General features: G+C 32.7%; 1 protein-coding gene across 49 annotated transcripts in view; it reads right to left on the minus strand.

Annotated features, from left to right (window-relative positions):
• RIMS1 (regulating synaptic membrane exocytosis 1) overlaps window positions 1-25,745 on the minus strand; it is a 490,270-nt gene that overhangs the window by 134,257 nt on the left and 330,268 nt on the right. For 26 of the 49 annotated variants that reach the window (XM_032409505.1, XM_032409507.1, XM_032409503.1 and 23 more), the window contains exons 11-20: window positions 24,444-24,490; window positions 21,927-22,039; window positions 19,868-19,998; window positions 19,096-19,267; window positions 18,815-18,968; window positions 17,684-17,755; window positions 13,031-13,187; window positions 11,922-12,047; window positions 10,335-10,397; window positions 5,836-5,925 (exon numbers count right to left, since the gene is read on the minus strand). In XM_032409505.1, coding sequence (XP_032265396.1) covers window positions 5,836-5,925; window positions 10,335-10,397; window positions 11,922-12,047; window positions 13,031-13,187; window positions 17,684-17,755; window positions 18,815-18,968; window positions 19,096-19,267; window positions 19,868-19,998; window positions 21,927-22,039; window positions 24,444-24,490 — 1,125 coding nt within the window. The remainder of the gene's footprint in view (window positions 1-5,835; window positions 5,926-10,334; window positions 10,398-11,921; window positions 12,048-13,030; window positions 13,188-17,683; window positions 17,756-18,814; window positions 18,969-19,095; window positions 19,268-19,867; window positions 19,999-21,926; window positions 22,040-24,443; window positions 24,491-25,745) is intronic. The other 23 variants (XM_032409510.1, XM_032409506.1, XM_032409508.1 and 20 more) reach the window with 4 other exon arrangements.

Genomic DNA, 25,745 nt, shown 5'->3' on the forward strand with positions numbered 1-25,745 from the left:
GTATTTCAATATCAGGTATCTCATATTCATTAATTAAGATCCTTTCTTTGTTCAGAGCCCATCCCTTTCTCTGTGATCACAGCAGAAGAAGAAAGGTCACTCTGATGGTTAAGGGGTTGAATTAACAGGCTGTGAGCTCCCTGCATAAGGAACTACAGTGGTTTTTTTTTGTTTAGTTTTGACAGTTACAGAAAAAGTAATTAATATATATTTGTGGATGTCCAAGTAGATAATAAGTTATTACAGGTAAGAAGTAATGAGAATGTTAACGAAGAGATTAACAGTGGTGAGGGGATCCACTGATGAGATATAAAGGAATTAGAACTGACAGGTCTTGGTAAGCAATTAAATGGTTCTTATGTCATGTCTTTTCCCCCCAGCACTGATACACTGTAAAACAAATGTATGTGTGTTTAAGTGTGCAATTAATATTTACACTTGCTTATGTGCACCTTTCAATGGCGCATATCTCTTGGCAGAACATGGCTAAGCAGTTCAATTTTCTAAAAGAGAAATTATATGGAAATGTAAACCATTCACTCCATAAATAGCACAAGTAAGAAATATTTGTGAACTACTCTATTAGAAACTAAATCTGAACAAAAGAGACAACTGATCATATAGTATGTATTTTTATTGTCTAATCCCACTATTCATTTTAGTCCTTTAAAAAATGGGTGATGGGTATTAAGGAGGGCACTTGTGATGAGCACTGCGTGTTATATGTAAGTGGTGAATCACTAAATTCTACTTCTGAAACTAATATTACACTGTATGTGAACTAACTGGAATTTAAATAAAAACTTGAAACAAAAAAATAAATTAATAAGTAAAAAAGAAAAAAAATTCCCAATATTGTTTTAAAGTAAAATTAATATAGATACTTAAACTTTGAAACAAAGTTTATTTCTTTTAATTCAATTTACATTTGTTAAGTTTTAGGTAGGTACCTCCTTTCCTTTAGTCCTCATGTTTCCATACAGAGGGAAATTCATTCAAGCAATGCTCCTGGTCTCTTTCTACCCTTTGCCTCACTCTACCACAGGATAGGAGGACTGGCTTATTATTTTTATTTTAAAGACTTTATTTATTTATTTGAGAGAGAGAGAACGTGCACAAGCAGGGGGAGAGGCAGAGGCAAAGGGAGAAGCAGGCTCCTCGCTGAGCAGGGAGCCCCATGTGGGGCTCGATCCCAGGACCCCGGGATCATGACCTGAGCCTGATGTTCAACAACTGAGCCACCCAGGCGCCCCAGGAGGACTGGCTTATAAGATCAGTGACTGTGTTGAACGACCAGGCACAGGTGACTCAGTCCTTTCTGGATTACCCCTTCCAGATCAAGCTACCTGTAAACAGCAAACGCTATGGGACATAGCGTTGTAAGATGTGAGGCCTGGGACTGAACCTGTCTTGTGGTTCAGTGAATCTGACTGATTCTGGGGTGAGTTATTAGCAAAGCCTGTAGACCTAAAGTCACAGCTTCTAAACTTGTCCATTGTATTTATGGTGATAATTAGATCTCCCATCTTCTAGTTCCTGGGTCTAGCTCACAACTGGACTGAAATTTAGGAACAGAAAATAGGGAGTATTTTTTAAGCCCCCCAAATCTCCAAATTGAACATTTATTAAGTAAAAAATAATAATGCTATCACAAGAGATAGCAAGGACAAATAAGATATGATCCCTATCCTCCAGGAATAAAATATAGCAGAAAAACACACTACTAAGTAAAATATAATGTTTTAATAAAAATATATAATATTTTGTGGGCCCAGAAAAGTGAGTAATTCTGACTGGCAAAAGGTATTGGGGGGTGGGTAACATAAAAAGGTTTTATAAATGCTATGGTTATCTGACCTGCATTTTTGAAGAATCAGTTAAAATTTTTAAGCAGACAACAAGGAAAGATGGTATTTTAATTTTAATGGAAAGAAAACTTGAGTCAAAAAGGAATAAAAACTATTAATAAAGCTTATGAAATAATTTAGGGGGCAAGAGTGACAAGGGAAGGGCTATAACATAATTCAATATAATCAAGGTAAGGGATCTGCTTGGGAGATTCTCAAAAGAGTAGGAAAAATGTTTCCAGATAACGTGCCTGGTTATATGTCAAAGCCATCTAATAAGAGCAACATTTAGGAAAAGAAAGTATTTTGCTATAAAAGGATGTAAGGGGAGATAATGAATTTAATTCAGACATTTTGATGTACACAAATGGCTATCATTTAGAAATTCAGACCTAGTGCTCAAGGAAAAGTTCTGGCCTGGTCAATTGCATTGGAGCATTGCCTTCATGTATTAGAATGGAAATTTTTGATAGAAATACAATTTCAGGGGTAGAATGGGTGGGGCAAAGGGAAACTAAAGATGGAGCTAGGAAAAATACCTATCTTTGTGGGGTGGGATAGGAAGAAAGGCCTGCAAGAGGAGACTGTGTCCTGAGTCATTAGAAAATTTGTAGATGGTACCAAATAGAGGAGAGGTTCAAGTGACAGGGTGGTTAACGCAAAATGTTTCAAGACGCCGCTGGACAATTAGGGAGCCAATGTACTTCAGAGAGGAATTTCAGCACAGCGGTAGAGCCATGGTAAGGAGCGGAAGTCAGACTTCAGAATTTACGAGGAGGTAAAAACGAGGCTGTGAGTATAGACTACTCTTTCATGAACCTTCAATAAGGCTATGATTTCTATGAAAGGTCAAAGAAGAAGATAAAACATCCAAGAAAAGTAACTCTTCTCCAGTGGCTCTAAAAATAAATGTTTCTGAACATTTAAGTAATAATTTGTTTTAGAACCTGGGAAAGAAAAGGTGAATGGAGGCCTGTAACTTACTCCTTCCCAAACAGGGAACTGGGGGGGAGGGGGCGCGGGGTGGGAATGAATGACCTGAAGCAGACCTGAATAAAAAGGGAGGAAAAGTGGATCAGCCTTGACAGACGTCCTCGTAAACATTCAGTGGTATTTGCGAGTGAAAACATAAAGGAGAGTCCTCTATTAGACATCTTGAGTAGGAAATAATTAGTCTTTCTAGAACTTTTATTGCAAATAAACCCCAAATTTCTTGATTTATGAAGCATGACTAGATGGAGCAATGGGCTAATCCATACTTATTTTTGTTATTTGTGTAATCAACAGAATATATAATGAAGGCATTCAAAAACAGAAATGGCTTCCTTTGCAAACAGTGCTTCTCCAAGCATGATTTAACCTGGCTAAACCACCCTAATAAGAGATAAAAAATGGATCTTGTGGTTTGGGACTCCTTGAAGAAAAGAATATGTCATCTGTGCCTGATGCTCCTTTATCTTTGAATCATTATTGAACTATGGTGTTGGATACTGAGTCTGCTTTGACAATTTCATCCTTTGCATTGACACAAAACTTCATTTGTTTTAAAAGTTAGTGAAGATACTTCAAAAAAGGGCATTGAGTTGGTATAAGAGCATATAAATGTTCATCAAAATGGTTCAGAATCAGCAAATTATTTAACTTTTATAGTTCATGAGACTGTGGAAACACATTACTATCTTAAGAATATGAAATTATGTTTAAAAATTTTTCTCTAAAATTTTATCTACTATGTATAAATTAGGCATTCACATAAGAAGCTCTCTGGTCAATCAGAGAAATTAAGTAACCTGGAAGAGCCTCTAAGCCTCCCTCTCCCTACTCTGCACATTCTGCCTAGGGACTGTAGGTGCATTTTCCAAAGAGAGCAAAGTCACCACTGTTGATACTGTGATGTTCTGCTTCGAAGTATGCACAAAAGGGCATTTGAGGTCATTATCCTCCAAACCAATAAGAATCTACAACTCGTGTAACTTTCTTGATGAAAACTTATTTTATTTTCTCTTGGAAACAAAGTTGACTGCAATAAATGAAAGACCACTGATAATACCAATTTCTGCCCCCTCTGTCCCCTTTCATTTTTTAATGGAAAATTTCTTTTTATTCAATATATAGAGTGAATAAATACAGGTTTCAGTGATATTTTTCTTCTATGAAAAGTAAGTACACTCACTGAGACTTCACTATGACCAGCACAATAATTGTGGCCAGATTGTCTATAGGCTGATCTATTTTAAGAGCATTATCTGAGAGGTTAAACTCACCAACACATAGATTTGTGAACTCTATGGCTTTAGTGTAACAAGGGAACACATACTAGATAGGTTTTAGCATAAGAATAAACCTGTGGTGTCCAATATGGTAGACATAAGCCACAAGTGGCTATTAGGAATACAAAAAAAGGAATATCTATAGTTTTTAACTGATTATATGTCAAAATTATATTTCATCTATATACTGGGTTAAATTATTAAAATTAATTTCAGCTTTTTAATATGGCAACCAGAAAATTAAAAATTATACATGTGGCTTGCATTATATTTCTATTAGCACCTTATATAAATGATACTAAAAATGTTAGGGTCTTGTTATAGTCAGAATATTCTACTGACTTGAGCAATTCTATTCTGTTTTAATACCAACCAGAAACATATAAAGAAATAAAAATAAGTAAAACATATAAAAAGATTTTTCTTGCTACTCTTGTATTTACTTTTTTTCTTGGGGCAGATAATACATAACAAAAGAGAAAAAAACAATTTCAACTGTGATTTTAAAAGAGCCTATAGCCATTTCAACTAAAATTTCTATTACAAATATAAAAAAATGTAACATAAGTTCGATTCCACTGTTTTCTATTACAAAATATACAAATACAAAAGAATACTAAATAAAAAAGTAATTTCTTCAGTAGAATCATATGCAGACAGTTAAAAATGGATGTGTATACCCGTACCTATTATTTAAGTCCAGAAATAATAATCCCATAAATAGTAATCCATAAATAATAATCCCATAAATAGATAAATAGATTCAAACTAGAAAGATTGCTAAAAAAAAGTTTAAAGCAGCCTCTGAAGAAGAGGAGAAGTGGGTTACACATTAGCACCGCTAAACGTTTTTCTTCAGGATTTATAAAGAGGTAGTAAACAAATCTCCAGTGAGTGACTTCTAATTGAAAAGAAATAACAATTACATCCAAGACTATCAATTATAACCAAGTTTACTGGGATAGCAAGTTGCACTATAATGAAAAAATTAGCTCCTCAGAATTAGGAGATATTGCAATACAAAAACTTTGAATACATTTGAAGTAAAATTAGAATTATTTAATAATCAATCAGTTAAAAGTGTTAAGCAGAATTATGTGTGTGTGTGTATATAATGTGCATTTATTTTTGTAAGGCATCAGAAAATCTAAGATAAACATACCCTTTTTTTTGTTGTCAAAATATAACTTACTGGGAAACATGATCTCTATCAGAGTACCTTGACTAAACAAAGAATATAAATTCACAAGGGAAGTTTTCTACCAAAACAGAATTCTTATTTTAAGTTTGTGGAAGATTGATGTAAAACCCATCAATATATTTATCATCGGAACTAATAGGAAAGTGATCCTCCCCCCTTCCGATAACTCCCTGTACCTTATAACATTATCAGCATACTGAAGGCTCCTGAGTCATGTGTAAATAAAACCACCACACAGCAACAGAAGGGGAAAAGCAGAAGCCAGAAGCAGTTACAAATTATATCACACCATTTGCAACAACATTCACGGAGATATGTGTATGTGTAGCCTAGGGCTTACCCATATACACATATCTCTCTCCATAGATGTGTATAATAAGGGGAGGGGGAGATGGAGACAGTTAGCAAAGTGAACATGAATGAACAAACCTGTGAGACTCACATGAAACGAAACAAAGTGATTGAAAAAAATCACTAGTACAAATGATAGGAAATTAAGAAAGTCTTTATTTTATACCTTTCTCGTTCTGGTGAATGCAAACTAGTATCTGGTCTCAAGCAGTTGGTACTAGCACTCCTAGCCCTGTCAAGGGAGGGCTGCAGTTCACTAGTGCCAGTGCATTGCATCCAGTGGTAGAAGAGAAAGACAAAGAAAACAAAGAAAGGAAGACCATGTTAGAGAGTAAAGCATAAAATAATGTCCCCTTTACATAAAATGCAGAATCACTGTGATTCAGTTCATAAGGGTGTGAGAGAGCTGACAGGATGGCAGTGCAAAATTTTGTTTAGAAAATGAAACTAAACAAAGATTATGCTTGAATTGGTTTGCATAATTTTTTAAAAGGGTCTCAGACTGAAAAAAATGAGACTAGATCACACCTACTTATGAAAAAACTGGATACAGAAAGCACTAAAACAAAAATGCCTAAAACTTCATTACCAAGAACAGATGCCACACCAAAACAAAATGAAGGACATCGGAGGAGAAAAAAGTTACAACTCAACTATTTTGGTTCACAACACTAGACAAGGGAAGTGGAAGGCATGACTTCCAAATGGTCTTACCTAACAAATATTTCATCAGTAAATGTCAATACTCTTGAGTGAAAGCATTCATGATGAAGGGGGAAGTCCTGTCTAGTCACTGACTTGGTTTTGGTATGTGCAGGCAGAATTGAGCTTCACATATTAAAATTTTCCAAAAATAAAATAATATAAAATTAATGATCATAATTAAAATCAACAAGTAAAACAACAAATAAATGACAAGACGATTAGAATTCTGATATTTGAGTAATTAGATTTCAGTTAGAGAAATATTCTAGAATTCATAAGTTTTATAATTAAAGTTATTTTTAGATATCATTAATTTAATGTTTCTCTGTGCATAATTACTTTCAAGAAGAAATGTTAGTGTTTTATTAAAATTTAAATTTGTTATTTTTAGTAGGTCAGGGATTCAGGATTAGTTTGTAACTGGGACTCACTGTTAGGACTCTTCCTTGTAAATATTCCAGTGAGAACCGTTCTCTAATCAAGGCATCTTCAGTGGTAATGTTTCATAGTGCCTAACAAAATGTCTGGAATGTGGCAGCACAAACATGCAGGAAACAGAAAAATATATATGAAGAGAATTCTACCAGGGCATAGAAAAAGTAGAAGGCCTATAAAGATACAAACAAAGACAGCTCTTTTGTTTTTTCTCAGAATAACCACAGTAATTATTTGAAGTTAGAATAAGAATTATTAAAATATGGAATCACAGACATCAGTCTTTATAATTAAGATAAAGACTCAAAATTATAATTTAATTGTCTTAATTTGAAAAATATCTGCTAACAAAACTCTATGAGTTAATCAATATTTAAATTTACTCTTTAATCCCTGATTTAATATTATACCTGCTTCTGTGGAAGTAAACAACTCATAGCTAAATGTACTAACCAAATAATTTATGTAATTTGGGAATTAAAACTTGACTGAGAGAGTTAACATTCTAGCAATAAGCAAGAGCTGACCAGCATGGCAGGGAGAAAGCTGGTCTTGAGACCAGGCTGCAGTAAGGAAAGGCCAGACCAAAAGACCAAGTGACTGCAGTGGAGGAAATCCCTCTCATTTACTAGCCTCTGAATCCAAATCCAACTACAGATAAAATTTATCACTGGAAATCCAATGAGATGGGCAATAGATGCAAACTAGAATATGAATTTTGATTTGGCAGAAAAAAGCCCTACTTTATCTGAATTATTTTAAAATCTCTGAGGGATTCTGGATGGTCTGTACTACACCAAGGGCAAATTAGATCCAGTTAATCAATTAATTTTTTGACAATTTAATAATGTTTCTACAAATTTAATTGCTGATTATGAAAGTCCCAAGTCTATTTCAGCTCACATTAAAATACAATAAATCGGGAAGGGAATATACATTTGCTGAGGACACACTAAACATTCAAACACCCCACTGGTTTACTCATACTTATACTACTGGTCAAATCAAAGGAAATCTCTTAAAGTTTCAGTTTAAAAATATATTAGAGTACCATATTTGAAAACTAACTGAAGACAGATTTTACTGAAACTAAGGATTTTGCCCGCTTCACAGACAAGAGTCTTCTTTTCAACTTAGGCAAATATCTTCAGCAATAGGTTGCTATCTAACTTTTTAAAGCAATCGGTTCAAAAGGGGTTTATTCAGAAATACTTGAACAAGGGTTAGCAAAGACTGTGAAACAGAATGGAAGATAGCATAACATTTATATATAGTATGAAGGCCTAAATTCCTGCCTTGGCTTTGCCACTTAATGGCAATGAACGTGGATAATTCAGGTCGGGCCTTTTCCTACGTTTATATAAGAGAGGCAATAACATCCACTTAATAGGGGTGCTCAGAGAATTAAATGAGATAACAGATATAAAGTATCCAGGACATAGTAAGGCAGCTATATATAGAATTTTCTGTACAACATTACTTTCTCAGGTCATGTTTTTATGAAAAGAAGGGTTTAATGGTTAAGTATTTATTATTATAAGTATTAAGTTATAATAATTATGTTATAAATATAATTGAATATTATGTATTAATTATTAAAATAAATAGGCAGAAAATGGATTAAACAACATGAGACAGATTTCTTTAGTGTATGACTCCAACATGCTGTGCATACTAAATCTTCAGGGAGGGACTATAATTTGCAAAGTTTCCAAACTCTGTTTGACTCACAAACTCTTTTATTGGCACAGCACCAACTCCTCAGAATCTAATTGTGGAAAAACTAGTTTAGTGGAAAATGTCAATAGACCTGATTTTGAATCCTTGCTCTGTTACTTATCAAATTAAACTTTCTCAGCATCTTTCCTCATCTGTAAAATGAGGGTAATAACATTCGTATCATATAATTACTGCCAGAGAATTGAGATAAAGTACATTAATGACAACACTATGCTTGGTACTCAATGAATTTTATTTTCCTTGTTTGCTGAGAAGTAGCAAATCCTCAAATTTTATTCTTAAAATTTCTAAGTGAATATGATATGATGTAGTTTGAAGATAAGATTGTACAAAATGATGAAATTACCATATATCATATTTTGCATATCCTGATATTTCACCTTTATATGTATAAAATATGAGAAAAAAATATGTTTAGCTGTTCTATTTAGGACATTGGTCTAAATTTATTTTATTTTATTATTTTACAGTTGTAGTCAAATCAATAAGACTATGAGAAAAAAAAAACTTTTTGAATTTGTAAACACATTGTTCCTACCCACAAACTCTTTGTTAGGAAAAACAAGTAATAGGAAGCCTGGGAAGCTGAGCATTATAAAGAATTTGAGATAATTTTTACAATATTCATAATTTTATATTTTTCCCCAGTTCATAACCAAAACTAGTATTTCCTCATTTTTTTCCTGTGGCTCTACAGGAAGACATGGAAGTAGTTATCAGTAGGATAATTTTATATATATAAGAAGTTGAAACAATTCTTATTAGCATGATCACGTTTGCATTACTGAGCAGAGCCACATGTTCCATGCAGACAAAATAAATTCTGCATTTGTCCTTGCACTGCAGGTGTTTCAGTTATAGCTCTTTCCTACTGTCTTTTTATTGGCCAAAATATCTGAAAGAGTTTGTCTGTGTGTTGGTTTGTTTCACTGACTTTCTACTTCCTTACCTTCTATTAACTCTAAATTGACAATAAATGTTTACAGCTTGCATTCTATGAGTAATCTGTAAGAGATTAATTAATTAATCAATTAATTTTGGATATGAAATCCAAGATGTAATGAGACATAAATAAAGTATCAGGTTCTAAGCTCCAAATTACAGGAGAATATTACATCCCCTTTTCTTTTCATCTTTAAAGAGGCATCATATTGTTGTGTGCTTTTACGAGAAAGTTTGTATTACAACCCTTCTAAACTGGTGGGGGGACAAAGGGAGGGAAGATTTAGAAGTTAAAGGTCAAATATTCTCATTCTTTATCAAGAAGGAAGCTGATGTTCAGCCAGTAAAAAAATGAGTGCTATAAGATTTTACTAAAAGCAAATAGAATATAAATAATAGTAGATTCCAAAAGGAAATAAAAAAAGGCTAAAACAAACATAATCATCAAAACAATAACACTGCCATGCACAGATCAGACCTCCTGTGACTAGAGAGGTGTGTGTGTGTGCTGCCGGGGGCTGGGGAGGGGGCCGCTCACAATGAGCATTTTGAATTGTAATTGCGGAAATCGGTTCCTCGGTTTTAGGAATGTGTAAACAGTTCCACAGAGGCTCATAAGTCTCTGGATTTTGAATAAACAAGTAGAAAAGCAGTCTGCCTGGATTAGAATTAAAATATATTTGGAACCTTTCCACAATCTCCAATGAAACAAAACAAATTTTGAATACTTAGGAAATTAATTTAACATATTTGTAATAATACCTTTAAGGGCGAGAAGAAAGAATAGTAGAATGGAAAGAGAGTCATCACACACAGTTACCATTACCAAATCCCTGTATTTACCTGGTAGTATGTAGGCATTCTGCACTTCGTCCTCGTTTTGCTCTGGGCAGCATAAGAAGCTCACTGCACAGACAGGATGGGTGGTGGATGAAACAGATAAATCATGAGGCATTAAATGACATGGGTTATGCCAATGGTATGCCGATGAAAACATGAAAAGGGAAGAAACCAGATTGTCTGCACTAGCATATTTGCTCGAGAGGTTAAACAAAAATAAACATGACAGTATTTAAAAAATTTAAACAATAAAGTACAAACATCATGGTCAAAGTCCTAGCTGTTGTTGATTTGCTATTGTATTTCCAAGTGACTTTATAGAATATTAAAACAAAACAAAACTAAACTAAACCTTCCCCAAATAAGACACAAAAATCTATTCTAATTCCAGATACTTGGATATTTTAAAAACTTCTGAAAGGCCTACACATCTGGACTTTCTGATACTCATTGGAACCCTAAGCATGGAGTCCTCTTGGCTTTTACAGACACTAAAAATGCAATATCCTATATGCTTCTTCTTAACCAATCATGAATATACTCGATTAGAATTGTTTTATCTTAAAACTGGTACTTTTTCTATGCTCAAATTAATTTCACTTTGTTAAATGCCCTGGTCAAGAAGTCTTTTTTTTTCCATCCTCACCTAAATTCAAAGGGACCCCCAATTAATGTTGACAAAGTGGCTTTCACTCAACTCAACTCAGGCTGAGCAGTGTGGAATCCTATTGCTCAGAACAGCTCTTATCTCAGCACCCAATATGACTCCACTCTTGAAGGTCATGGCACCCCTTCCCACAGTAGGATGACAATAAAGTAGATTAAGAAGCCCTATTGAGTTCTGTGTCCTTGACTACATGGCAAAAAGTCAATCATTAAGCACCACTAAGATTTCCCTACTCCTTCCTGAAAATGTCTCTACTTTAAAAATCCAGAAGAGAATATTCAACAAGGTGAGTATTCTAAAACCTTAAATCAAATCCTGAGCTTGTGGTCTGGCATATTACAGCGGTATGTGGTTAGTTTGAGAAGAAAGTCTATGGGCATGTAGAACAACAGAGTTGTAATGTAGATTTTTAGTAATTGTGTCCAGGGAATGTTTCCATATGAAAAACTCCATCTCATATATTTTATACTTTATAGACATTTTATGGGAAGCTCTCACAGAAACTCTGCAACATTGTCTTTCAGATGACCTGTATCCAAAACTGTTTAATAACATAAAAAACATAACTTTATAATTACATAAATAACATCCCAAAGACTGCAACCCACAAAATGCAAAATATTTGAAAGTTGCTTATGCAGGCTTCCTTCTATAATTTAGAAACAACAAGCAATACATTTTAAACTGGCTAAACATAAATTTCAATTTGTAAACAAATGCACACATTATGACAATATAATGTTAGCCAAATATTTCCTAGAGTTGCATTTCTTTTAGAATATCCTAACAGCTGTTCCTTGAGAGTTCAGTTTTGAATGATTAAATACTTTTACTTTCTGATGTACTATGCCAAGATATCTATCATATACTAAAACAGAGCAAATAAAAAGTTATAATGTTGAGACCATAATTTGAACAAATACCTGTCTTGTTCTGATAAATACTGACTATCCACATCTCTGGATCTGTGATCAACTGGACTTCGGGAGGCATCATGGTGTCTAGTTGGAGAACGTGACCTTCTTGTTGGATGAATTTCATCTAAACTCCTAAAATGGTTACAAAAATACAAATGCATCAAAGTATATAATCTTCCCAAATCTGGCAGACAGACGAATGGGGAAGATTTGTCAGTAACTGGCAAAAAACTGGCATGGCTTGAAAAGTGTTGGCATCATAACGAAATGCATATTTTTATCAATGAGTTAAAGGTATTTATTCTCTATGAGTGCTTTGCCTGTGCTACATTTCTCCAACCTTCTTTTGCACCTCTGTCAAAAAAGGACAATTTTCATCTGCATACTTAATTTAAATTTCAGAAGTATATTTCAGGATAAGATAAAATATAGCACTACATTACTTATGTTTTACATGCTTTTATAAGCACTTAAAGTGCTTCAAAGAGACAATTCTAAATTCTAATTTTTTAATTATTTTTTTTCTAAATTCTAATTTTTTTTTTTAAGATTTTATTTATTCATCTGAGACACAGAGATACAGAGAGAGAGAGAGCATGAGCAGGGGAGAGGCAGAGGAGAGGGAGAAGCAGGCTCCTTGCTGAGCCAGGAGCCCGATGTGGGGCACGATCCCAGGACCCTGGGATCATGACCTGAGCCGAAGGCAGACGCTTAACCATCTGAGCCACCCAGGCGCCCCCAAATTCTAAATTTCTTAAAAATACTTTCTGCCTCTTAAGCTTTTCCTCTTTGCCATTTCTCTCCACAAGTTATTCATTATCATACAATTCTTCCTAACAGGAGAGAAAACTAGTCAACAGAATACAAGATAGTTATTCAAAAACCGTGCTTGGGACATAAATTTCTACTCGTGGAAAAAATTTCTTGAGATTCAAGAACAGAATGTAATATAGATGGAGTAATGAATAAAAAGACATTTTGCCCACAAATGATTCTGAAAAAATAACCTGACTGACCAAACCATTATTTCATGTCAGTAACAGTCTTGTGGCAGCTTACATTGTATTAAAATTAAAAAGTACTGTCAGAGACTTCAAGCCCATCTCAAAGCCTACCTCTGTAATGGCACATTTGGTAAACGTGAACGCGGCCTTCCCTGATCATCGCCGCGGTGAGGAGATACTGAACGTGAGCGGTGATGAGTTGTTCTTTGCTGTTCTGGCACAGTTAATGTTGTAGATTTACTTTCTCTAGCACTAGACCTATAACCTACTGGCAAGAGTACACACAAAAAAAATCAGTCAGTATTCTTCTATAATGTAAACATAATATCAAGTTATATCTAAAGCAGCCACGGACCTACTACAATAAATGCCATGCAATCAGTATTATTAGCTTTTCTCTTCAAAACTATTAAGTATACGTACACAGAGTGTAACATATACATGCATAAAAACAGGTTACAGATTTGTTCAAAGGTGCCCATGGAGATACTGCATATGAATATGACAGCTGATGCCTCAGATGTTATGATGAGCTAGGATACTATTTTAATTTAAAAAATGATGAGTTAGTGATTTTCATTGACAGTGAACTATAGTTAATAGATAAGTCAATGCTTAGAAATTTGGGGTCTCTTTAAATGTTATTTGAATTTTTCTTCCAAAGGATAAACTATTTTAGTCGGATTTCAGATGTCTTTGCAAAAAAGAAAAGTTATCATATCAATTTTTGTTAACAAATAGTAGTAAGATCTTCACTATTACAAATATTCACTCAATTTGCAAACTACACATAATACCATAATTTTCAAATGAAAATAGTGTATGGATGGGGATGACTATGGCAATAATGCAGAGAAAATTAACCCTCTTATAGAAACAATCATCAAATCTACCTCAGACATCCGAAACTATTCCACAAAATGTGTTGATAACATAATTTAGTTAATACAGTTAACATAATTGCAATTAAAAATAAATTCTAAATTCATTCTCCCTTGAAACAAAAAGGTTTATATCATCTCTGACTTAGTTAAGATAAAACAGTAATCCAATCTCAAATCCAAGTAACAGTTAATTAATTTTTTTTTTCCACAAGGGTCATTGTTTGCTATTATTGAAAGGAAAATAAAAAATTCTGTAGCCAAAGGAAAAATAATTATATTTACAACTACATAAAAGTACATGAAACATGAAAACATTAAATTTAACTGGGCAGCTTGAACTTTTCTTCATTTATTTACTTGATAACTCCTACATTATTTTAAAATATGCCATGGAACATCATTATTAAAGGCAGACTAAAATTCTCCAATAATTTATTTGTTGTGATTGTATGATCTTTTAACTAAGCTTAACGAATAAGAAAGATCTTTAAACATTTCATAAATGATTATGAATGACAATTCGAAATGATAATATCAAGATCAGAGATGCCTAACCATTCTGTCATTCTAAAAATGTAAGTATAATGGCCAAATAATGTAACCATAAATGTTATAATTTATAGTTTCACATACTTCATTTTATAACAAAAATCATAGCAATTAAGCTATTATTTTGAGTTCCACATAGGAAAGTTTCTTTGTCATTGTTCAAGTGTATAAATTGTAATATTAAGTTTAGAAAGAAACCAAGTAAATTTACATGTAGTGAATTTATTTCATAGCTCATTATAAAAAATGGTGGTTATTTTTAAAGATAATTAATCCAAGGTCTGAATTACTTAAACACTTCAAATTACCATTTGATATCACTTGATAACTTTTTGTATCAATCATACAATAATTATGGAAGGTCAAGATTGAATTGGGAGCACCATTTCAAGATTTCAATGAATATTCCAGGTATATAAATAACACTTTCATATTTGATATAATAAAACTATTAGGAAATAACTTAGAGAATTTAGACATCTTACTGTTAGAAGGGTATAACTGATTTTTTTTCATGGGTTCCTTTGTATTTACATAGAAAGTAGTATCTTTCTTTTTTTATCCTATCCTAATTTGTATACATAGTTTTTTGATGCTTTTCAAAATAATTTGGTTTTCTTTGTATTATGTTTAATTTATTATTGATAACACATATTCTCTACCTTCAGTAAAAGGTGGGAGGAAACTGCTATTTTATGCTCATTTCAATGTTTTGGTTAACTCAAAGAGTGTGTTTATGTTTGTTTTTTACTTTCTGAATTTGCAATAATGCTCAGAAAAGTTGGGGTTACCACGTGTCTTGCCCCACATAAGGGCATTCTGCATATTTTTATTCTTCTTAAGCAGCTAAAATTACTTACTTTAAATAACAACAAAGCTATGATAAAGTTAATAAAATGTAGCTCTGAGCTTCTCAGCTACTTTTAGAACCTTAGATTTCCCTCAGTGGAGAAAGGTAGTAATAAGTACATCAAACCAGAGCACAGAACTCTGTGGTCCTAGAAAAGCAAAAGTATTAGAAATTTTAAGGTTCAGCTGTGGTAGGACATCTAAATTAAGCTTTTGAACTTCAGGAAACAAAACCAGAAACTTCAGAGTACACTGAACATATGTAGAACTAGTATCTACATCTAAACAAATCTCTCTTCATATTGGATGCTAGGAAACATAGTAAAAAATTCGTAATCTATCTCTAAAAGCATAGGAGAATTTATCCACCTGCTTGTTTATTAACTTATCCTTTCATTTTATTTTTGCTGCTTGCCCTTATTTTACCAATGCCTCACCTGTCTTCTTTTTTAAAAAATGTATTGTATATTACTGTGTAACTTGCTATTTTATATTGTCCACACCTATATCTCTTCAGAAGCTACCATACATCCATTTTGTATCAATGAAGAGTATACCTGAAAATATAAATTAATTGCATTATCTCCCTTTTTAACTTATGAAGAGACCTCTGGAACATAAAATATTACTTATTGATTATTGATTTGTTACATTCTTATAAGAGTCCTGCCTCATTACCTTTTAAATGTTAAATAAAAATGAATATTATTTGAAATGACAATTTAGGCATTCCTTCTATATAATAAAAGAGATTATATATGTTTATAAAAATCATGATATGGTATATTTCAGTACAGAATACAAATATTTTTAAAACTCCATGTTTTTTAGTGGTATCCAAGCATTAATTCCAATTGTAGTGGGTCCTGTAACTCCCATTTTGGCTGCTATCTGTGTGATCTCTCAGGGAAATGAAAGGAAACTCACCATTTTAGTAATTTAGTATTTATTCAATTGGCCATTTATTCTTTCATCCATTTGCTGTTGCCTCATCATTAAAAAATATGAAATTTGGGGTGAATAAAACTTGAGAACCACACACAGAGTAAATTCTGTTTAGATGAGTTGGTAATGACCACATTAATGCTGATTAATAGTCAAGATTCTTGTTAGAAAGGCTTGATGACTTTCCTACCGGGAATCATCTGATTCCTATTTAAATATGTCAGTGGATTTAATGTACAATCACTTTTCCACTTGCAATTTTATAAAAGACAAATATTCTGTTGAATGTTGTGTTAAAGTTTCTGTGGAGAATGTGTCTCATTATTATGATACTTTTAAAAACAAACAAAACAGAAAATATGAAATTTTATCCACTAATACTTAAAACTCCTGCAGTCTGATATCAGAGAGTATTACCTAAGAATATAGATGTGAACAGCACCAGGTTTACTGTTTTTAAAAATATTTGCTAATGTCATACAGTGATTAAAGACTATATTTTCTCTGAATTATAGGAAGCAAATGAAACCTAATTTTAGAGAACTCTCCATAATTTCTCCTAGTTTTAAAGAAGTTGTATGTTTCTCTTTGAATTGTGAATTTAGTCATTTAGATTTAATGTGGAATCTGTCTACTGACTTTCTCAAAATCATTGCCCTCAAATTAAGTGCATCTCCATCTGAGAAATCACATAAATTAAGGGGTCATATGTCATTACTGTCCTAAAGAAATGCCTTTAATAACTCATATTTATACGTCCCAAGATTTTCTCTTTACTTCTTATTTGGTATTTCCTTACTTTTTATTAGTAAGTCAAGGAAATAGCACAGGATTAGTGCCAAGAAAATAAGCCTTTACTACTTGGTTTGCTCACTTTCTGATGAGAGTCAGATGAGAAACATAGATTTGAATCACATAATGCCACAAAAATTTTACTAACTTGACAGTGACAAAAAGATGTCAATTTAAAATGAATATTGAATCTTTCTAAAGCATTTCCTTATTTTAATATGTACATATACATTCTAGGTATAAGTGGTAAACACATCACAAAAGCATTAAAAGTTAAGCCATGCCACATGCAGTTTTAAACCCTGCCATGCACCTTTCTCAGTATATTCCATGGAAGGCTACATTATTTTCAGAAACAGAGGAAGGAAAAATCCTAGGCATACAATATAAAACATAGGAGAATGGAATTTTTATTTGAGAAAATTAACCATATCCTTTCAAAATGAAATTCGTATTTTTGCTTATGCTCAGAGCATTGTGAAAGAACGATTTCAACCTAGCTAGCCATCTTAGCTTCTACAACAGAACCTGACTAAATTAAATAAGTGGGACTGTTAATGAATAGTTATTAGTCCATTTTAAACTTTCTTAATAATTTGGAACACAAGTCACCATGGAATAATAGAATACTGATTTCTCTGTGCTACAAATCTCCAGCTCAGTATCCCAGATAAGTCTGGAAATTGACAGTGAACACAAGCATAAGAAGAACAGTGAAGCAGAGCCATGCTCTTCACCCACGCACCTGGAGGAACTACTCCAATACCATCATCAACCTCATAATCTGAGATGTCACTATCACTGATTCGCTGAGATCCTGTACAACAATAAGGCAAACAGATACCTCTGGGTCTTTTGGTTTATGAAATGTAAAGGACATGGTCAAATTTTTTTTAAAGGCTAACGACATTACTACTAAATACTTTTGAACAAGAATAACACAAAGTAAACGCTGAGCTGATTTTTTTTTTAAAGTTTGTTCTCCAAAGATAACATTTTCTCAGTATTTCCTCCCTTTAATAACTTAATTTTTCAAATTTTCTTTAATTAATGTATTATAGTAAAAGCCTATAGCGAAGTGTATACACTGTTTTCTGCCCAATTAGGTGCCCTCCTCCACTGTTCAGGGAGGATGGGAGGATGGGGCTCGGTGGGAAGGCTGAAAGACTTTCTTGGCTGGAACTCTACTGAGTTCATATTACTAAAAAGGACGTCACGGCTCTTGATAAAATATTTATGTTTATCCTTCAAAATTAGCCACTATATTGCATTAAACATTAACTTTGAGAAAATGATTGATCAGAGAGGTACTAACATGAAATGTTGAATTAAAAGAGGAAAACAATTTGGTTCTAGATTACCAAAAAGAAGCTTCTAAGTATCAGTTGATTTATTATTTAGTCATAACTCAAAATTTAATGGACACATGCAGAAAAGAATACTCTTTTCCCAATCACCAGATAAGTAACAACAAACATACTTTACAATGTGTTTTTAAAAATGTTTCTTATGAATAATAATACTAAAAATACCCAGCAACTATAAAGTTATCAAGAACCTTATATGTAACAACCCATTAATAATAAAAAAAAATTACTCTATCAGTACACCAATCAACAACTCAGTCAGTACTGGGCAAAGAATAATAATTCAGAGTTTTTAAACTTTCAGCTCTGGAATCACTCTACTGTACTATACATATTACTTTCATTAGGGAAATGCAGAAAATAGTTTTGTCAAGTCTCTTTATATAGATAAATAATTTCCCAATATTTTGATCTCTAATAAACATTTGAAAAATACCTTGAATGTCAATCTCTAATTTGATCATGACCACATAACTAATTCTGGTTAATTAAAAATAACTTTAACCTACTTTGTAGTTTTTTGCTAGAGCTTTCTCCATGAATGTGTCGCCTTGGCATGAAAGGTGATGGCTGAGGCAGAGGTAGTGAGGATTCATCATGTGTCTGAAGTTTATACCAGTGTGGCTCATCATCTAAAAGTGCTGTCTCCAATTCTATGAGGATCTGAAAGGGCAGTTCTTAAATTAAATCAAGTGTCTTGACCAAAACATAATATAAAAGCAACCGTAATTAGTACATATCACAGAAACTTCCGTAAGTATTTGGCTTGAATCTTTACAAGATACGTTACCTCTCCAAGAAATTCACTCTCTTCTTCTTGTACTCTTGGTTGATCCCACACAGTTATTTCTAACATCCGTTCTCTAAAATCTCTACGATGTACATGTGAATAGACAAATGTTTGATTCCATTTTGGTTCTAGGACTTTCTTTACTGTTTTGGTCCTCCTTTTGCTTTTATCACTGAAAAATAAGTATGTCAACAGAAAAATAAGTATGTCTTGTAGATGAAAAAGCAAAATGAAGTATCTGCTGCCATCTATTGTAGTGACATGTAATACTGCTCCTGGGATTTTCTTTTTACTATTTTTAATTCATAACTTTTAACATAAGTCTAAAAAGACTGCAGGGTTTAACACTATTCTAATTTTAACTATAATGTTAGCAGTAGTTAGGATAATAGGCACACATACACAAAGGTACATTCTAAATGATGTATAGCCATCCAAGACTAATAGATGTATAAACAAGGTAATGAAAAAACTTTAAATTGGTACATTATTTTTTAAAAAATAGAAAGCTTGTGGGATTCTTTTTTTCAGGGAGAACATAGTTTATTCCCTCATAGAGAATGATTTATTATATTTTAAAATTATATCACAGGTGTGCATATGCATATGTTCAAACTCATCAAAATGTACATGTTAATTATATGTAATTTTTGGTATATCAATTTTACCTTGATAAGGCTTTAAAAATAAATAAAACTATATCCCAGGAGATGATATTGTACCTTTTCTATTAGTAAGAATTTTTGCATATTTTTCTAAAATTATTCACTACCTTCTATCTGGAAGAAAATACATTTTCACATAGGGATTCCTGGGACGCCCATCTACTCTAGTCGGTAAATCTGTTGCTTGAAGAACATTTACAATCAGCTGGTGTCCCACCTTATCATACCACAACTTCACCTAAGATCAATGAAGAAAGGAATTATTTGTAAAAGTCATGAGGTATTATAATTCTACAAAAAAAGTACTGAAACTATTTTTGAAGAACTTTTAAATTACAATTATAAATATTATTTCTGAAAAGAATTCCAACTGGAAAGCATAACCACTTATAACTTGACTTTTCTCTTTATGTATTTTAAACATGACTTACAACGGGCAAGGCTATAGTGTCATACTCTCTCATATCAGGTTATGAAAATAAAACTGATAAAAATTTTATTAAAAAGTAAGGGAAGAAGGGAGTATTAAAATAATTATCCTCATCTTTAAGTGCTAAGTGCCAGTGTTTGGTGATTATAAATGACTTGATCTTAGTGTGGCTGAATGCATTTTTGTAGTACCATATGTGTTGAAATGAGGTTTAATGAATAAGCAATTTACACAAGTGATTTGGTAGAGATCAGGAAACATATTTACTGTGGGCCTCTTTTATACCAGGTACTGCTGTTTTCTATTTTTTTTTTCTCATTTAATTTTTATAATTAACCTATTACAGGTAAATTTTCATGAGAGAAGGGGAAAAGGACAAGGAAGGCAGGAAAGGTACATTACATACCCTCAACTAAGTGAAGGCCAAATAAGGATATTTCTACTAAGATTTCATAGTAGTTTGAATAGAGAAAAATGGGGAAATGGCACACTGAAATACCATCAAACTCCTAAAAACCAGAACTTTAGCAGTCAATATAGTATTTGTGCTGGCAGTGAACAATGTTAACATTACTATTTTTTTTAATTTAAAAGTTAGTTCTACGGTTGAGTAAGAACTAAGAGCAAAAGTTGTCTAATGGGAATATACTGAACATATTTAAAAGTCATTATAAAAAAATAAACTAATTTAACATATGATTGGTCTTTCATAGTACAGGGCAGATTAAAGATTCAAACCTGAATCCATATGAATCCATATCTCTGTTCTCAATTAATAATAGAGATGTGTTTTTCATAAAACCAAAACAGGTTTTTATCCCTCCTAAAATATTGGTGGAGTATATGAGAGATTCACACACACACACACACACACACACACATGCACACACAGGGCAGGGCAGATAAAATAAACAGAAAGGACTATACAAAGATACTCAATTTACTAAAAATAGAAGTTAAAAACAGGAATGGTTTTAAAAATAACAGCAAGCTTACAGTTACCTTCTTTGTTTAATTAAATGCCAAGAGAAGAGCAGCAAAAATAGACTATAGAAATCCACACATTACCAAAGGAGAAAAAGTAAACTATTTATAGAATAGTTTGAAGCAAGTTTTCTTTTAGTTATGAATATAAATATCCTGTCTTGTACCATAATCTACATAGATGTGGCATTTCATAATGGTTTGCCGTAGTTTCTTTACTCTGGCTTTCCCCACGTCATATATAAAGCAACAGTAAGAAAAACTGTAGCTTTTTCAGAATGACATCAGAAATGAAGTGTTTCATCAAATGATTCAAGAAGTTAAAAAGAGTATTTACAATTCTTTTTTTCCTCCAGGCTCATAAGGTTGTTAAGTGAGTGGAACATGACCTTCTGAGTTGATTATGTCTAACCAACTACTCACCTTAGGAACTTTTATATAGCACACAAAACATAATGGGTATTTTATTTACTTATGTTGTCATTTATCATTGAATGTTTACAACATATGGGTACATTGTAGGCACTCAACAAGTATTTCCAGATAAAAATATGAATAAAGACTAATCTAATAATTTAATAAATACATGCAAAATTGTGAAATAGATTATGGTGTTAAATATATGACATATATTTGAAGGAAGACTTAAAATTTTGGGGTACATTTAAAGGACAAATGACCTTCATTTTTAAGGACAGACTCAGAACAATGAGCAAAGACTAATGATTCCAACATGTGTGAAAAATACATACAGAAAGTTGTCCTGGCAAGACTTGTGGGGCATCTTTTAGAGCTCCAGGACTTGTTGGAGAAATAACAGAAATAGAAGGCCTTTCCATCTTCTGAGATTCAAAGGAACTTGAACCTAAAATGAGAAAAAAAATTAAGTAATTTTTGTTTATATTTTTAATTTATTTTTTATATAATTTATATTTTTAAAATATAAAAATTTATGTTTAATTTATATTACATTTATAATGTGTGTGAGAATAAAGATTTTTTTATGAAATGTTAAATGCACCTGTTATTTGTATAAAACTATAAGTCAATACCATCAATAAAAGTAAACCTACTTTTAATTGGATAGAGAAAATGATCATATTGTCTTCTTCGGTTACTTGCCTATTTTAAAGGATTTAAAATGATATAATTAAATATTGTATTTATTTGCTCCAATTTAATATTGGTTTTCTGTATTTCTGGGGTGTATTTGTACAGTTTAGTTTCTGGCATAACCTTACATGTAGATAAAGGCTTCATGCTTTAGTGATAAGAAAGATGGTGCCTGTTATTTTAATTATCTTGGCTAAAGAATTATCTATTATGAACTGTCCTTGCTGAAATTAAAATGAATTCACATATAATTTATGAGCCACATCTAAGCCTAGAATTCATTCCTTTTAAAATAAGATTTACCATCTATCTCAGTTTTTATTTTAAAGATTTATTTATTTATTTTGAGAGAGCGTGTGTGCAGGAGTGAGGTGGGGAGGGGCAGAAGGAGAGGAAGAGGGAGAAAATCTCCAGCGGACTCCCCACTGAGTGGGGAGCCCAACATGGAGCTCGATCTCATGACCCTGAGATCATGACCTGAGCTGAAACCAAGAGTCAGACGATTAACCTACTGAGCCACCCAGGCACCCCCTGCCCCCATCTATCGCAGTTTTGATCTTAAAAATGAATCTCTTGAATGTCTGAGAATGTTGTCTCAAGAGACCCACTTCACCTTCACATGGAGAAGGCTGGCTTTCCATTTAGCCACTCAGTGTGGCTTTTCTCCCCTCTTTTTAAAATGAGAGTTCTCTCTTCTCAGATTACTATTAAAGTATACCCTGACACAATACATGGAATGCTATTACCCCAGCAAGTATAACCTTGAACCCACAGCCATTCAAAATTTAGCTTTATTGATAAATGCTTATGGAGCATTGCCTGAGGGTATGTCATCCACACATTTTTTTCTATACACACAAATTAAGTCTAAGTTAAGCCACATAGCATCACTCTGTGTCCTCCAAACACTTCAAGAAAGAATTTTATAAAATTCTTTGTTACTGTGCTTCTTTTTTCAAGTATCCTTAGAATAATTTTTTTTCTTGGGTCTTCGTCCAAGAACACTGTTGCTTCTAATAATCAGTTTGTTTTTAATATTATAACAGTTTATTTTTAAATAGTATCAGCTATAAATTATGCAATTGGTCCCATTTCCCTCTATGTATTAGTTATCAGAAAGCTCAAAACCAAGTATGGGCTCATCTCCAGCAGGTATGCATGTTGGTCTGCATTCAATATACTAAGCTGATCTTTAGTTCCTTGTCTATCCCATTCACATATTTTCTACCTCCTTATAACCATGATCACTTGTTTTCCTCTTAAATCACTTTGTATTTTGTATTTCCATAAATGGGTTACCTAAGAACACTTGATCATCAAGCCCAAGGTACTGTGAAATTAATGCCAATCCATTGCAGAGTAAATATCTGCATCACTTTCACATTCTCACTGAAAACCTCATTACCTGTCTAGACTTCATTGCACACACTGTCATCTTCTATCACCTGGAGAGTCTTTAATGGCTATGTAGATAATTTAACCCTCTAGCCTCACTGTCTCCTGACCCCCTTATGCCCACTGAACTTCACCTCTACTCCACCCACTCATTTCCACGATCATACCAGACACTGTTTAATTTTTTTATTATTTTTATTTTTTAAAATTCTGTTATTATTATTTTAATTTAAATTTTAGGTAGTTAACATCAGCGCAATATTGGTTTCTGGAGTAGAATTCAGTATTCATCACTTACATACAATACCCTGTGTTTATGTTAGGCTGTTTTTAAAATATCTGTTAATGTGCTTGTTTCCCTCACTTGAAGTCTAGCTCAGGAGACTAATGAGTTAATTACCAATCAGACTGAATAATCCAGTATCACAATACATTTTTATGTACAGCAAACATAACTAGTACTGGTATATTAACTGAGCTCTGTGAGGGTCCTGCCTGTTATGATGCAGAGGGTACTGCCAGTTAAGATTTTTGTATAGCCATCAAAAAAAAAAAAAAAAAAAAGTAGAAAAAGAAAAATCTTAAAGTAGAACTTTGGGTTTCCAATGATTGTCATAGCTGCCTACTTCTGACATTATTGGAGATAACCTTAGTATAGTAATACCAACTCATTTATATCAAATAACTAAAGCAAATGGTAAATCTTTATTCTTCAATTTCATTCAATACATATTATAATAACAAATAAATCTTATACTCACTGGACTCCAGTGGAGGATGGGAGCTCTCAGGAATCCGTGGAATGTCACTAAAAGAAATAGGGTATGGTGAAAATCCCATTAGCTAAATTACCTTGCCTGAGGCAATCACAACCACATTTTATTTCAGTGGTGTGAACAATCCTTTTGGGTCTTTACAGGTGTGGAAATGGACAGGAGTTACTATCAAGGCAATTACTAATGTGCATGAATGTCAAACACCACACACACGCACGCACACACACACACAAACTGCAGTAAAAATAAGTTTTTATATATTTAACAGCAAAACACTCCAACATGACAACAATCAGACTAATATTGTGGCTAAAATTACCACAATATTTTTACTACCAAAACAGCAGGTTTTGGAAATAAAAAAATGTTAAAGGTAATATTTTATTTCAATTCTAGAAAATCAAAATGACACATATTTTACAAATCAGTAATATGCTTTACAAACACATCTGAAAGAGTTTACTGAATGAAAGGGATGAAAACATTTCTTGATAATAAAATAATATGGTGAATATCATGGGCAAAGTTAATAAAATGAAAAGGATGAATTGCTTTGGAAATTAAAAATGGTTCAAGCTTGCAACAAAAAAGCTAAAATATTTTATATATGTGAATATATAATTCATATACACATATATAACCCTATATAGAGATTTATATCTCTATACTGAAGTTAACTAAATATATGGCCATTTACTGTATGATTAGAAAGTGACTCGTGAGAACACCCATTCCTGTCACACTCACAAATTACTCTGAATAAATGTTTACTATAACCTCAGCTTAATCCATTATCCACTGTGACCTTAAGAACCCTGGACCAGTTTGATTTGGGAAGCGTACTACATAGAACTACTTTACCTCTGGTTTTTCAAAGATAGTTTAGTATCAATTTAAGGAGATTAACAATACGCAAGTATTAACATGACATATTAAAGCAGACTGGAGTTAGCTAGGACCAACAGAATTATTAGAATAATGCTAGAGCATTACTTAAGAATTTCTAACCACTTACTTGTGACCTAACTTCACTTTGACTTTTCTTTGCACTTTTGGGGGGTGGAGAACAGAAACAAAAACAGTTTTCTCTGATTATTTTCCTGACTCCTCATTTTCACTTTTTTTGAGTAATTTTCATAACCACCTATAATATTATACTTCTTACAAAGATAATACATCCTGTGTTGTGTACTTTATAAATATATTTTATTACAAATTTTTGAATAATGATTGGTATAAAATAAGTATTTCATAATTAAGAGACTAATCTTCAATACCTAAGACTCA

The sequence above is a fragment of the Phoca vitulina genome, unplaced genomic scaffold (assembly GCF_004348235.1).
Source record: "Phoca vitulina isolate PV1807 unplaced genomic scaffold, GSC_HSeal_1.0 scaffold11, whole genome shotgun sequence".
NCBI classification, from domain to species: Eukaryota; Metazoa; Chordata; class Mammalia; order Carnivora; family Phocidae; genus Phoca; species Phoca vitulina.